The sequence below is a fragment of the Nomascus leucogenys genome, chromosome 14 (genome assembly GCF_006542625.1).
Source record: "Nomascus leucogenys isolate Asia chromosome 14, Asia_NLE_v1, whole genome shotgun sequence".
NCBI lineage: Eukaryota > Metazoa > Chordata > Mammalia > Primates > Hylobatidae > Nomascus > Nomascus leucogenys.
The window spans coordinates 56,856,120-56,872,724 of record NC_044394.1 but is presented as its reverse complement, the minus strand read 5'-3'; the positions used below and the strand labels follow the sequence as shown (position 1 = coordinate 56,872,724).

The 16,605-nt window shown below is 35.8% G+C and overlaps 1 protein-coding gene across 1 annotated transcript in view; it reads right to left on the bottom strand.

Annotated features, from left to right (window-relative positions):
- Nucleotides 1–16,605, bottom strand: part of HELZ (helicase with zinc finger) — a gene marked incomplete at its 5' end in the record, with an annotated part of 126,445 nt that overhangs the window by 51,407 nt on the left and 58,433 nt on the right. The window contains 5 exons of the mRNA XM_030827101.1: nt 588–778; nt 1,570–1,621; nt 6,267–6,471; nt 13,584–13,812; nt 15,550–15,733. Of these exons, the coding sequence (XP_030682961.1) occupies nt 588–778; nt 1,570–1,621; nt 6,267–6,471; nt 13,584–13,812; nt 15,550–15,733 (861 nt within the window). The remainder of the gene's footprint in view (nt 1–587; nt 779–1,569; nt 1,622–6,266; nt 6,472–13,583; nt 13,813–15,549; nt 15,734–16,605) is intronic.

Sequence of the window (16,605 nt, the reverse complement as noted above, 5' to 3'; positions counted from 1 at the left end):
ACAAAAAAATTAGCCGGACGTGGTGGCAGGCGCCTGCAGTCCCAGCTACTAGGGAGGCTGAGGCAGGAGAATGGCGTGAACCCGGGAGGCGGAGCTTGCAGTGAGCCAAGATCATGCCACAGCACTCCAGCCGGGGCGACAGAGCGAGACTCCGTCTCAAAAAAAAAAAAAAAAAATTAGCCGGGCGTAGTGGTGCATGCCTGTAATCCCAGCTACTCGGGAGGCTGAGGCAGGAGAATCGCTTGAACCCAGGAGGCGAAGGTTGCAGTGAGTCAAGATTACACCACTGCACCCCAGCCTGGGCAACAAGAGCAAAACTCCATCTCAAAAACAAAACAAAACAAAATATTACAAAGGTTTCTAAATTGAAATATAATTTCTTCATAGTCACTAGTAACCTAATAACGAATTGTAAGCAACAATTCATAATTTCAAGGTTAGAGGTAACATTTGCTTTAAAAGAAGATTATCAGCACTGAAAATTTTTTTTAAAAAAGAAGTTGGTAGAATACTATTTGGGATTAGAACCATTTTAGTGAAACCTATTTTACTTGATTCAATAGAAAGTATTTCGAATGTCCACTTACAGGTAAAGGCACCGACATAACTACATTCCCTCCATAGACAGCAGGTACATAAAGAATACTTGTTCCAGTGTGAGGATCTATTCTTTGAACAGGGCTTGGAGATTTTCCCAAATTTGGGTGAGGTCCAAGAGCGGGTGGAGGAGTATATGCTCTAATAGGATTGCCAATAAGTACAGAAGGATTGGGCTGAACTGAAAAATAAACAGAAAAAGGATGCACTCAATAGCTGTACATAGTCATCTAGAAAAAATAATTTAAATCATTCAACAGCAAAATATATTTCCCAGGTTTGCCTAAGATATCTCATCATCAAAGAATTATCAGCGTGGAAAAGTAAAGCATATTACCAAAAAAAAAAAAAATTTTATAATGCTTCCTAAAATTAACTTGAAATATACAAAGCATTCCTTTTATAAACTAGCATAATTTTAAATATTTTCTGAGGAACTCAGGATGTGTCTTTCAAGAGAGAAAGCTATGCACACACTCCTAGTAAACAGTCTTCTGTCTAAAAAAGTATACAACTCTTCAGAATAAAGTTTTGACTTACAATTGTAACAGAACCACATACAATATGAAAGTTAAGGAATTATTATTTTAAAAGCATGACTATGCAACATTTAAAATCATTTAAGTAAATTTTTTATCTTGAAATTTTTATGATCTGGTATTTGTAGGATATAAATATTTTCTGAAAATTTATGTTGCATAAAAGGCTTCAATGTTTTTCCTCAAAACCTCTGGATATGTACATGAATACCTACAAAATCGCCCCTTTTCAGAAATAACATATCAATGCACTGAAAAAACCCTAAGTGTTGAATAAAAAAATTGAGAGGTTCCAAAGTGACTGTGTGTGTCTGTCAGAGAGAGAGAGAGAGAGAGAAACCATCTCCCCACCCTCCTCTTTCTTGTGGTGAAATCTGGGGAAAATCTCTTACATCATAAAAGCAAGTTTTCATAGGGTAATTTTTCCACTTACCAATTCCATCATTCTGGAAGTGATCATTCTGGGTATGATGAAGACTTTTCCCCTTTAAAGAAAAACACAAATGTATAATAATTTAAGCATGCTTAGTATTAGAAAACAATAACCATTTTCCTAATCATTTGTAAATTAACGTACACATCAATAATTAAAATCTAAAAACTGTGAGTCTATAATTAATAACCATTAGACTGCTTTGAGCCAATTTTCTTTTTAAACATTAGGTCACAGCCATCTCAAATAATATTGCTGGGCCTCAAGTTTTCTCAGTTTCAAATTAAGGGTATCTAAAATTCCTTTTTTATGAATATTTTTCATTAAAATGAAATATGCAAGCAACAAGACTTAAATTCTATTCCTTTGCAGGAATAGAATTGTAGTTTCTCTATACATTTTCTAAGAAATCACGAAACACAGAAGTTGTTTTTCAAAGTAAAAATGTTAATCTTCAATTCTTGAGGATGAGAACCTTTAACAGAATAAAAAGAATGCAAATATGGCTTAAGATTTATGACATTTTGAGTATAATTCATGGTATATTAAAGTATAAAATTTACTTTAAAAAAACAAAAACAGGAAAAGGGTAACTGTCATTATTTGCTTGTGAGATAATCTAGCTAACTGCTAGACAGCAATATGGCAATACATATCAACAGCATCAAAAATGTACATACGTTAACCCAGTAACTGCGCTTCCAGAAATTTATCCAAATGAAGTAATCATGAATTTGGGCACAGACAGCATGGTTTATGTGTGTAATAAATGTTAACAATCTACATGCCCATCAGTGCAGGATTCATTAAATAAGCAATAGCAAATTCACATAATGGTATATTTAGTCTACCATTAAAAAGGATGACATTTGGGCAGAAACAGTATTTGAAGAGACAATGGTTCTGAATTTCTGGATTAAAAAAAAAATTCTCTCTTCCCATGGGCTAAAAGTAACACATATCAAGCCAATTGAGGAAAAGTAGCACATTGTGCAACTTACCTTTAGACACACACAAATTTGTAAATTTGTAAATTACATCTGAAAACTAAAGAGGGGATTATGTCTACAGCAGGAAAAAAAATTCATTCTTGACCAAAGCAAAAATACAATGATGTTTGATTTACCTACCTAACTGTTGGAAAGAGCAAATATTCAGATCAGCAGAAAACACACAAGGTTTGAGGTCAATTGGTTATGAGTGAGGAAGGGCAGCTGAAGTCAGAAAGTCCTAAAAAAGCCTCATGAAGTCAGAAAAAGACCCCCCAAAAAATCATAGTTGGTTCATTAACCTCAAGAGAAAGAATGTTCACAGTGATTGGCACCAACTATATATATATGTAAACTTGTGAGGAATAGAGAAGTGATAAGAAAAGCATACAGAAAAAAAGGAGAAAAAGGCAAACATCAAGATGGCAAAAGTAGAAGATGAGAAGCAGGAGCAATTAGAAGAGACAAGATCAGCTAGTAGCACACACACTGACAGAAGAAAGGAGAGCCAGTGACACGAACAGCAGATAAGACAGTTCCAAAATGGTGACAAACCATTTAGATTTCTTATCCTCCAGACCTATCACTAATTTGCTAATGACTCAACAACCAGGGACAACTGCTTAGCATGTGGAGGAAACACAGCAATTTAATCAGAGTGTGGCAGGCAGAATGGCCCCTGCAAAGAGGCCCACATCCTAATCCCTGGATCCTGTGAATATGTTATGTGGCAAAAGGGACTCTGTGAATATTAATTAAAGTTACAGATTTAAAATAGGGAGATTATCCTGGATTATGTGGGTGAGCCCAATCTAATCCCATGAGCCCTAAAAGCAGAGTAATATCTCTGGCTGGAATAAGGGAGACGCAGCGGAAGAGGAAGTAAGAGAGATTTCCAGGGAAAGGAGGATTCAATGCACCACTGCTGGCTCTGAGATGTAGGGGACACAGTTGAGAACTGGTAAGAAGCCTCTAGAAGTTAAGAATGATTCCCCGCTGACAGTCACCAAGGAAACAAGAACATCAGTCCTATAACCACAGGGAACTGGATTCTACCAACAACCTGCATGATCTTGGAAGCAGATTCTTTCCAGAGCTTCCAGATAAGGGCCCAGAAAGCCAGTATCTTGATGCTGGCCTTGAGAAGCCCAGAGCAAAGAAACCAACCAAGCCGATTCAGACATCTGACTCATAAAATTGCCAGGTAATCCATTTGTGTTAAGTCACTATGTTTGTGCTTATTCATTACAAGTAGCAATAGGAAACTAATAAAAAAATAGTAACCATAATCTAGGGCAATCCTATACTGTAAAGCTGGAAGCACGCTAGACAATATATATCAGCACTATGGGTGCTCTGTAGTACACTAAATAAAAAAAGCAAATTCGGGCCTATGGAGTAAAAAGATAGTGGCATGTCTACAAGTATAACTCAGCATTCTACATGGTTCAATACAGGATACAATCCTCCAGTCACTGTATTTTGTATTTTAACTTAGCAAGAAACTATAGAACAGTAAATTTACTTAGTTTATATAAAATATACAGTGTTTGGTAGCTTATTAACAAAATAACAATGTAGCAGGCTGGACACAGTGGCTCGAGCCTGTAATCCCAGCACTTTGGGGGTAAAGCAGGCGGATCACTTGAGGTCAGGAGTTTGAGACCAGCCTGGCCAACGTGATGAAACTCTGTCCTGCTAAAACACAGACACACACACACACACACACACACACACAAAATTACCGGGCATGGTGGCGCTTGGCTATAGTCCCAGCTAGTTGGGAGGCTGAGGCAGAAGAATTGCCCAAACCCGGAAGGCGGAGGCTGCAGTAAGTCAAGATCGCACCATTGCACTCCAGCCTGGGCGACAGAGCAAGACTCTGTCTCAAAAAATAATACTAGTAATAATAATGTAGCACTAAGCTAGAGCTAGCTATGTATGAAAGTCAAGTCCCCTGTTCTCTTATACCGGGAGTCTTTTGTAAAAGCTCTCTTAAGCTTTACTCATTCATTTAAAAAATACTTCTAAGTACCTATTATGAGCCAGATTTTGCTCTAGGCACAGAGGTGAGAGCAACAAATAATACAGGCAAAAATCTCTGCCTTAACTGAGCTTATCTTCCAGTTTCTGACATGTTTCCCCAATCTCTCACTACCTCCACCCATCCAATAAACTTCTGAAAAAGATCTCCTTGCTAGAAATTGCCTTCAATTTACTTCCTCTTCCTCTCACTTCCTCTCACTCCTCCAACATGGCCACAGGAGGACTCGGGGGGCTAATTTGCTTATCTGTGCTCCTTTAGCACCTACAATAACATCTGGCACATAGAAGTAACTTAACTGATAAATAAACAGCTAATACATTAATAGTATAAGCTTGAGAAATCTACAAGATTCATTTATGTATAATGTGTGATACCCTAAAAATGCCAAATCACAAGTATTATTGCACATTAGGTCCATTTTTATTAAACTAAGAATATACAACAGTATATTAACACAGAGAATAGTTCTCTTCTCAGCTGAATACCTATTTAGCTAAAAGATTTTCAAAATATTTAAACCATTAATTACTGCTTACACATTAAGATTTACATTTTTTGGCCTGGTGCGGTGGCTCATGCCTTTAATCCCAGCACTTTGGGAAGCCAAGGCTGTGCAGATCACCTGAGTCCAGGAGTTTGAGACCAGCCTGGGCAACATGCTAAACCTTATCTCTACAAAAAATACAAAAGTTAGCCAGGCGTGGTGGTATACGCCTATAGTCCCAGCTATTCCAGAGGCTGAGGCAGGAGGATTGCTTGAGCCTAGGAGGCGGAGGTTGCAGTGAGCCCAGATTGTGCCACTGCACTCCAGTCTGGGTGACAGAGACCCCCTCTCAAAAAAAAAAAAAAAAGATTCACATTTTTTAAAGGAAGTGCAAAACTGACATACTCTTTCAATTCTTATTGGTAACTTTAATATGCTGATGATTATAAATATAAAAAAAAAAAAAAAAAAAAAAAAAAACGGAACAAACACTAAACATGCCAGTCTCAGAACTTTCTTTTCTAGATGCTAAGTGCAAGCATTTTTTTCAGGCACTCTAGCAAATAAGCCAGCTGTCTCTGTCCAAAATAACTATAGTTCAAAAGTGGAAATGGCCTTGACTCCCCTGGTCCACTCCCTCTGACTGGAATGCTTCTATACAAGAAATATGGGTCAAAATCAATTAAAGTCATCTTCAAGAAGTCAGCCAGATTTTTTTACTCTGTCAAATACCACCTCAAATCAATCGGTCATCAGTAAAGGTTCAGAATTATTTGCTTTATACAAATATCATTATTATAACATTATTCCTTATAACGAATTTAAGGACATGTTTTAGTAAGTGTGATAATCTTTTAAACTTCTTTGTTTTATTCACATCTCACTAAAACAACTCTATCAGTAGAGAGGATTAGAAGGTTATTTTATATAAATGATACCAGAAGTTATCAGGTATTAAAAATTGTTTGAGAATGATTATAACATTAAGCATGACTAAACACCATACTGTATTTTCACTTACATGTCCACACTAAACAAGTTCCTTGCAGAAACCGCTTGCCGCCAAATGTAACCTTCAATTCCAACACTTAAAGTAACTTGCAGCCCAATAAACCTTTGGCACTTCTGCGCAGTTTTCTCCCTTTAACCTCTTCAATTTCATTAACAGAGGCTTTACCTTGGGTGGTGATTGCTGCTGTTTGTTGGTACTTCCTGAATGCTGCAGTCTTAGAGCCCGGGGGATAAATTCAGGTGCCAGCGGATTCAACACATATGTCTTCTTTAGTTCTAAAGCCTCTAACTGGGCTTTGATCTGTTCGAAAGTGATTCCATGTAGGCTATTGTTTTCATGACACAGGGCAATAAACCGTTCCCAAAATTTCCTACAGAAAAGATTTACAAGATCAGATTACAATTCAATGGATGAGATCACAGAAATGAACATATAAATAACTAAAGATAATCTCAAATTCCACCCCCAACCTCAAATCCTTAAACCCAATAGTTATCTATGATTGAGATAAAATCTTTCTACCAGATCACAAGACTCCAGAAGTTTGATTTTGAAACTATAGTCATACCTTGTATTACAGTACATATAAAACAGGCTCTCCATTAATTTTGGCTCATCAATGCAAGTAATATGGTCAGTCCTCACCTATCCACACTAATTAAAAATGATGTTTTTTATTACCCACATAATAAATTTTCAAAACTGATGGCAACTCATTTCACATAAAATTTGTACTTCTAGGCATACTTACTACATACATATATATACTATATATATAAAATTCAATATAATGAATATAATCATATAATTCTAATTTATATACATATGCATATACACGTATGCATATATGTGTATATATGCACATACACACACATATATATACACACACATAGATACACATATGTGTGTGTATCTATGTGGGTGTGTATATATTTGAATTATAAGGCCAAAGTAGCCTAGTGTTAGATGACTAAGAAAAGCCAACTCAAGACATAAATTTGAGCCACAAAGTAGATAATCCTCATGAGGATTCTTAAGAAATAACCAGCTACTCCGTATTTTTCTCTTAATTAACAGGAGCTTGTCACAAGCACAACTTATACCATTAACTAAGTTATAAGGGTTAAATGAATTATGAAAAATATAGGAAGTTGGAATGCTAATTTTAATGTTGATTATTCATTTCTTAATCAAATTCATAAGTGCTAAAGGAGAAAAACACATTCAAAACTTGTTGCATTTGTATACTGTTGTTCCTAGGTTTGAAAATTGATTTCTAAATATTAAAATTATTAAATACATATTAAAAAAGACAACATATAGTTTTTAAATTTTAAATGACTATTATAAATATGCATACCTATGTTTAATATGAGAGGTTCAAATAATGTTTTATTATGTTATAAAAGATATGTGATATGGTTTCTTCCCAAGTTGGTATCCTTGTGTCCAGGTGGACAGTAGGTAATCAAGATGGCTTCAAGAAGCATAAATGAAAAGGTTTATATTATAAAAGTTAGTAAATGAGTGGGAATTGGGTTATCAATATATTCATAAAACTTTGCAGAGTTTAATTCCAAACTATGCTTCTCTTACATATGCCTTATATGCATCTTTCCTAGTTTTTTGAAGATGAGTTTAAGAAATGAATTGAGATATTGGAGATTCAGAAGGTAGCGGGGTGGGAGAGAGGTAAGGAATAAAAAACTATCTGTTGGATACAATGTACACTATTCAGGTGAGGTGTACACTAAAAGCCCAGACTTGATTACTATACAACTTATCCATGTAACCAAAAACCACTTGTACCCATAAAGCTGTTGAAAAAAGAATTTTAATAAGAAAAAATAAAAGATTTTAAATGGAATGAATAAACAAAAAATAAACAAATGGGTTCAGAAAAAATATTAGACCTATATGTAAACAACAGAAAAATAAAAATGCTATAAAATATTAAATATGTACTTCTGACTATAAGACTAAGGCTAGTAAGACAGTCACACAGTTGCTGGAAATGTGTGTTGCCAAGAAATGCATGCTGAAAAGCTGTCCTTTATTTTTAAGAACCCCAATGAAGGAATTGTGCTTTTTTTCTCATCATAACATGAGAAAATATAGGGAAGGACTATCTTATATAGCACTCAGGATCTAAAATCCATCCACTTTCCCACCCTTTTAATAAGAATAGCCACAATATTCAACTGCATGAATATCAATACAATTCTATTACATACTACATTCAAAAGAAAGGTATTTTTAGTCTAATTGATAAAGTATCAGTTTCACAGAGTGGCATTTCAGGTTTGCGTCGGACTTCAAGACAAAGCAAAACGCCAAGGAAAGAATGGATTGACTTTTACTCTGTCTAGTTCAGTTATTTGTTTGTTCAGAGACAGGGTCGTGCTGTCACTCAGAGTGAAGGGCAGGAGGGCAGTGGCATGATCACAGATCACTGTAACCTTGAACTCCTGGGCTCAAGCCTCTCGCCTCAGCCTCCAGAGTAGCTGGGACTGTAGTTGTATGCCACCACACCTGGCTAATTTTTTAAATTTTTTTTTGTAGAGATGTGGTCTCGCTATGATGCCAGGGCTGGTTTCAAACTCCTGGCCTCAAGTAATCCTCCCACCTTGACCTCTCGAAGTGCTAGGATTATGGGCATGAGCTACTGTATTTAGCCTCTAGCTCAATTTTTAATATCAATTTATTATTACATTTTTCATTTCCAGCTTTCACAGCCAAAATGCTAGAACTTGCTCTATTTTTAAGCTACCTTTTAAAACTCCATACTCTGTTCCTATATCACCCTCACTGACCTTGACTGCAATGAACAGAATTTGAAGTAACATGAGTTAAGTCAAACAACCTCATACTTCACAAAAAGCTGGAGCTTGGTGACAGTCTTCGCCTACCAGAAGATTCTAGGGATTTCAAAGAAACAGCCTTCGAGTTAACGTATACCAATTTAAAAGTAACATTAACTACTTACTACAAGTTAATCAAGTTAAACTGGCTCCAAAAGTGACCTGAAATTTGCATGTTAAATCTGACTTTTTTTTTTTTTTTTTTGGCACCATTGATATAGCAAAATGGTGAAGCACATGGATTCTAGAACTAGCCTGAAATCTTGACTCTATCATTCAGTAGCTGTGTGACTTTGTGCAGATTACTTAGCCTCTGTTTATACCTCAGTTTCTTCATGTGTAAAGTGGGGCACCAGCACTACTATTATTATTATTCCTTACTATTGAAATGACATTTGTGTCTCACTTCTAAACTTTCAGGGTAATGCTTCTTTCCTTCAAAAATTCTCGATTTTAAAGCTAAAATTTTTCCTTTTTTCTCTTTACACTGGCCCTTGAACTCCCCAATACCTTACCAAAGTACTATGTATACAATTATGAAGCATTTCTGAATACAGATAATTGACAGATCACAATAAAATAAGGACAAGAATTCACCACTCTGGTTAAAGATTTTATCAATTCTCAGCCCCCTCCCTAAAATGTTAACATAATATTATGTTAACCATTTTTTTAGTACTATTGGTTTAAAAACCCAAGTGTGTATTATACTGTAATATAATTTTAGGCATTTCAAAGGATGTAACCTTATTTTTAATCACTGCCTGAACACAAAGTTTGATTTTCTTTCTGTGTTAACCTTACTTCTAGGATCGCTGATAAAACACTAAAAAATCACTTGGTGTCCTTAGGTCACTGTGTGTGTGTGTGTGTGTGTGTGTGTGTGTACACACATATACATACATCTCTACACATACATGAAATATGTTTATATTTCACAGAGTAAATAAAATGTGCTAAATGAAGAAATTCAGTTCAAGGGAAGACCTTCTCCAAACACCTTGGTTTGAAGAAAGGTTATCACTCTCCTCTTAGCCTCCTGCCATTCCGTGCAGATTTATCTAAGCATGTCCATCACTTCTGGGAAAGGCAGCATAACCAGAGAGAAGAATGTGGGTTTTGAAGTCAATCTGACATCTGTTTGAGTGAACCACATAATAGCTATGTGACCCTGGGCAATTTAATCTCTCTGAATCAGGCTGCCCATTTAAAATGCAAATAAAATACCCACATTATAGGGTTGTTAGAAGGAGTGAATGAGGCAATGTGTGCAAAGCACATAAACCAGCACCTGGCTCAAAGAAAGCTGTCAATAAACAGCAGCCACTATTAATACTTGTTAGCTTAGTGAGAGAGGGGGAGGATCTTCACTATATACATTTTTGATTAACAGAAAAAAATGTGTTTAAAAATACAACAAAAAAGAATATATAACTGATTGACTTCTGAACTGGTATAATATACACAGTAAGTATTCCTTAAAAACTTGATTCATATTTGGGAATAGATTAGTTTTTTTGAAAATATTAAATGAAAAAGGCAGGAAAACAGTCCTAATGAACTCAAACTACAAAGAACTCACTCTTCCATTTTTACAGGACCCAAGAATCGTATTATATTCTCTGAGCTTACTTGTATTGTGAGAGTAAATTAATATCTAATTAAATTAGTGAGATTAAAGGTTAAATATCCATATGCCCCAACTATCAATTCTTGGGCTACAGCCATGATTAAACTGTACAAATAAAGCAGACAATCAACATTGCCATGTAACTATGAAATGTATGTTTTTTGTTCACTCAACATAATGTATTTACTTCCCTGAAAATATTCTGCTTAACTTATCAATTAATGTGTATACCTTGACATTTCCCAGCTGAGTAGTAAGAAACAGGCAACTGTAGACTCAGCTTTGAAGTTAAAAATTAGCCCTGGATAATTCTGAGAACATGGCCTCAGGAAGAATTATTCACCCATTTGCTCTAAGAAAGTAATGATTTCTGTCAGAGAATGGATGAAAAATGCTGATCTCATGCAATTCACAATATAATATGATTCTTTAAGAAAGGGGTAATGGTTTCTTTAAAAATATTCAGGTTGGTAAATATATTTGGAGTTATTTATAGGGACAGCCCAAAACTAATGTGGCTTAACACTACTCTTTTTTTTTATTTTCTTTGAGACAGGGTCTTGCTCTGTCACCCAGGCTGGAGTGCAGTGGCATGATCACTAGAGCCTCAACCTCCTGGGCTCAAACAATCCTCCCACCTCAGCCTCCTGAGTAGCTGGGACCACAGGCACATGCCACCACACCCAGCTAAAGTTTGTATTTTTTGTAGGGACAAGGTTTTGCCATGTTGCCCAGGGTGATCTCAAACTCCTGAGCTCAAGCAATCCACCCACCAGGGCCTCTCAGAGTGCTGGGATTACAGGTGTGAGCCACTGTGCCTGGCCAGAACACTATTCTTATAACCATTTACTCCCCTAAGAGTTTCTAGTTGTTTTCAACACATGCCTTAATATATTACATTCTAATCAAATTGTCTCACTTATCAAATAATAAATATAAGCAAAACTGGTAAAATACCACAAGCAACATTCTAACCAAATATAATTACGATGACTAGTAAAGTAACATAAAGTAAAATTCTTAGGATGAAAGGAAAATTAGTAGACTCCTTGATATACTTGGTTCTTCTATTCATTTGTAACTCAGAATTAAGATATTCTCAGCTAGGTGCAGTGGCTCACGCCTGTAATCCTAGCAATTTGGGAGGCCGAGGCAGGCAGATTACCTGAGGTCGGGAGTTTGAGACCAGCCTGACCAACATGGAGAAATCCCATCTCTTCTAAAAACACAAAAAATTAGCTGGGCATGGTGGCACATGCCTGTAATCCCAGCTACTCGGGAGGCTGAGGTAGGAGAATCACTTGAACCCAGGAGGCAGAGGTTGCAGTGAGCCGAGATTGCACCATTGCACTCCAGCCTGGGCAACAAGACTGAAACTCTGTCTCAAAAAAAAAAAAAAAAGATATTCTCCCCCCTCCAATTGTGACAATTTGTAGTCACAATTTGTCATTAGTGACTACAAATGCATGGCAATATATTTTTAAAGTATGAAATTAAAGATGTTACAACAGAATTGTTTATAGATAAATAAGTTACAGACCTTCAAGCTTTGTTTTTTAAAAAAGAAAATTTTTTTTCATAAATTAAAACTCTACTTGATTCCTTTGATGATAGCTTTCCCCTATAAAGGATATTAACTTTTTGAGCGGTCTTAAATTCTAATACATGAAACTTATTCTTAAAGGTCCCAAATAGTCTCCCTTCCCAGAATTTTTCTTCCTGCTAGAACAGAAAAATAGATAATGAAGTGCTGTCATTATCTATACTGTAAGAAAAAAAAAACTGATTTAAAGAGTGCCATGTCCTAATAGTTTTGTCTACTTTAATTCTAACATATCAAAAAGAAATAATTACCCAAGGCAGATTCAGGACTACCTACATCTCTTTTTACTATTCTGAACTTCCTATGACAGGTACTAGCATACTTATAAAATTTTAAGTAATCCCTAGTGTATTTCTTTCTTTTTCACAAAAGAGTATTACAAATATCTGTTCAACTGCTTTTTTTTTTTTTAATGCTAGCACGGTTCTTCAATACTCAAAAGGCCAAATCTTCTATTACTGGCTTTGTACAGTTAAAATTCCAATTAACTGGTATAAGTCACAAGTGTATAAGGAAAGATTGTGGTGTGTAGGTTGATATTTTAACCACATTTAGTAGAAACTGTTCCTTAAAACTAAAGTCTAATGAATACTAATAATGCTATCGAAAGACAAGTAATGACCACGTCTAACCCCCTAATGTTAAGATCTTCTGGATTAACCAGATACAAGGAATTATCTACATTGAGAAGCCTTGAGAGAGCAAGACAGCAGAAGGAAATTCATCAAAAATCAGAACAATTAACGGAAAAAGTGAGGCACCAAGGGATACAAAAGTTAATATCCATCAAAGAGAAACACATGCATGAAACCAGCTCGACCCACGCTCTAGTTGTTGCTTCTTCCTGGAGCACTTTTAACCCAAATAGCTTCTCCCTCACTTTCAAGTCAGCTTCTCAGTGAGGTCTGCTCTCACCACGCTATTTACAATCACAAGCCAGTCTGCACCATCCCCATAATTCCTAATTCCTCTTAAAATTTTCCTTTCCATTCAACTTACCATGTAAAATACTACATAATATTCCTATTTAGTTTATGGTAATCTTCCTCTCCTTACCAGTAAAAGGTAAGCCCCACCAATAAAACGTAAGCCCCACAAGGGCAGAGATCTTTGTCTATTTTGTTCACTGATGTATCTTCAGGAGCTGGAAGAGTGCTTAGAACCTAGAAGTCACTCAGGAAATATCTCTTGAATAATGGCTCAATGAATACACAATTATGCATACAATAAATAGATCCAAAGTAATATGCTTTTGTGTTCCCATTGGATATCAGGCTATAATAAACCTGTTTTTAATTAGCCGGAAGGTCATATGAATAAACATACACATAGGGATACAAATCATGTCACATTTCCCCTTTAATGTCTCAACATTAACACATAATTACCTGCATCTTCCAACAGAGCACAGAGCAATGGGATCACCCACCACAGCAACCAGGGATTGTGCTCTTGTGATGGCAGTATTGAGAAGCTTGTAGTTAGATAAAAAACCGTAATCTAAGTCCTCTGTGGAATCTTCCAGAAGTTGCTCTTTCTTTTTAATTGGTGTCTGTTTATGTTTACAAGTATGTCTTGTACGTACTGTGCTAAGAAACAAAACTCTGAATTGCTTTCCTACAAAGAAAATTTTTTAAGAAAAGACTTAAGATTGCCATTCTGAACCACTGATATAACAAAAGCATTGCATTTTTTAAAAATGTAATTGCTAAATAACAAACATTGGCAAAGATGTGGAGAAACTGAAACCCTTATGCACTGCTGGTGAGAATGTCCAATGGTACAGCTGCTGTGGAAAACAGTGTGGCAGTTCTTCAAAAAAATTAGGCAGAGAACTACCATATGATCCAGCAATTCCATGCTTACATACATACTCAAAAGAACTGAAAGGAGTGACTCAAACAGATATCTGTATATCCACGTCCATAGCAGCATTATTCACAATAGCCAAAAGGTAGAAGCAACACAAGTAAGTATCCCTGGACAGAGGAATGGATCAACAGAATGTGGCATATACATACAATAGATTATTCAGCTTTATAAAGGCATGAAATTCTGACACATCTTACAACATGGATGAACCTTGAAGGCATTATGCTAAGTGAAATAAACCAGTCATGAAAGGACAAATACTATATAATTCCATTTATATAAGGTAGCTAGAATAGTCAAATTCATAGAGAAAGAATGTAGAAGGGTGACTGCCAGGAGGGAAGGAGGAATGGGGGCATTTAATGCATACAGAGTTTCAGTTTGGAAAGATCAAAAAAGTTCTGGAGATGAATGGTGATGACTGTTGCACAATAACGTAAATGAACTTAATGCCACAGAACTTATGTGCATAAAAATGGTTAAAATGGTCAATTTTACATCATACGTATTTTACCACCATAAAAAAATTTTTTTTAATGATACTGTTGGAACCAACCTTAAAAGTGTCTAGTCCCAGGTTCCACCCAATATAAGGACCCTTTGTTGAAGCAGTCATCTAGTCTCTGGCCAACGAGGGCACACACAGCTGATTTCATAAAGAAGTCTACAGAAAGTCTAGGTATATATCATTTTTTCTTATGTGCTTCAAATAGTAACATATCTATTCCCTCACCCTATGACAAATCTCAATAGAATGTTGATGTCAATCCTTAGTCTTCTCTTCTCCAGGCTAAACAATCCTAGTTTTCTCATGGCAGTTTCTTGACCATTCACTACCCTAAGTCTCCTCCGGGTGCTTTCTAATTACTCCTAATGTTCTTTCTAAAATGCTCACCTAAATTCTGTATAATCTGGACAACACATGGTACAGTAGAACTATTTTTTGCCCATGCTCTCACTGCTGTATATTACTCCTACTGCTGGATATTACCATAAAACCTAACATTGTATTAGGCTTCAATTAGAGTTCACATCATAGTGTTGCTACATATATTTAAAAGCACAGATTTTATAGCAATTAATTAAATGAAGATAATTTAAAAGAGTTGCTGTTAACTATAAACTTAGAAAAGTCTATAGATAAAAATCTTTATGAAGAAATTCATCCTCAGATACCGTTTAACAGCAGAATGTGTTATATACTATTATGATTGCAATTCACAGCATACATATACTATGTTACATTGATATAATTATGGTCACAGAAAAGGTATATTTGTTAATACTTATTTTATTTGGATATAAAAACTTAATAAACATGTAAATGAATTCAACCTTTAATTGCCAAACCTGGCATTAAAGAACTTGATATGAAATGAACACATAACTTCAGAAAAGAGATCTTGAGTATTAAGAATCCAATGTGAACACACTTTAGATTTAAGCATTTGAATGACTGAATTCATTTCAATTGATACTTACCTTGAACATTTAGCACCCTTTCTACATTAACGTCAGATAATCTCTTTTTTCGAAGTTCAGCACGTATTCTAAACACTTGATCAGCATATGGAGTCACCACACCAATACTGCCATCATCTAACTTCCCCCACGCTACTGGCCACTTCCTTCTTAACTCTTCTACACGTTCCACCACTTCAAACACCTTTAAAAACAAACACACACATACATATTAAAGTTATCACCAATGTTTGGAGAAAATAATATCGTAACTGAAACTGATTTATAAAGGATCCCATTTTAGCAGATGTCATTTAAAAAAAATAACTACCTCTAAATGGGAGTAATGCTTTGCTGATGTGAACTGAATGAGAATATAAATTTTTCACTTACATTTTAAACAGTAAAATTCTCCAATAATACAACCAGTGAAAACATGAAAATCAGGGACAATGCTATTGGCCCCCAAGTTCCTGTGTAGGGAGGAACAAGCTCAAGTTCCTGCGTGGGAAAAAGACAGGCCGTGATTCTAGGGAAGGCAAGTTCTCACAGCCCCAGTAATTCTCAGTCCACTCTCTCCACATCAGGCCAATGAAACTAACCAACCAACTAGAAGCTTCCTGCCATCAGTGACATCACTAAGTCCCAGAAGTACAAGGTCTAACATTGTCCCCTTCCTCACTGATATAACTAAGCAGACCAGCCAACAGCCACCAACTGACACAAACCACAGTTGGGACTAGGCCACATTTGGATCACAGAGACAGACTTTCAGAATTCACTGCCTGCTAGTGGTACAAGTCCAGCCAAGCCATTTCGTTAACCTTGCAATAAAGCAATGCCACAGTTTATGCAACTGAATTTTTCAGAACCCAATTATTGGATTATGATAGGGTTTTTAGGATAGTTTGTTCTATTTTAATTCAATGAACTGATCAAACAGTTTCAATGTTTGGCACAGTGGAGAAGGTACAAAAATTAATAAAACATGTTCCTTGCCTGCTACTTACTGAGAAGAACTTATGGTTTATTTAGAAAAGACAGTCATAATAAAAAAATATATATAAGGCAAGCACA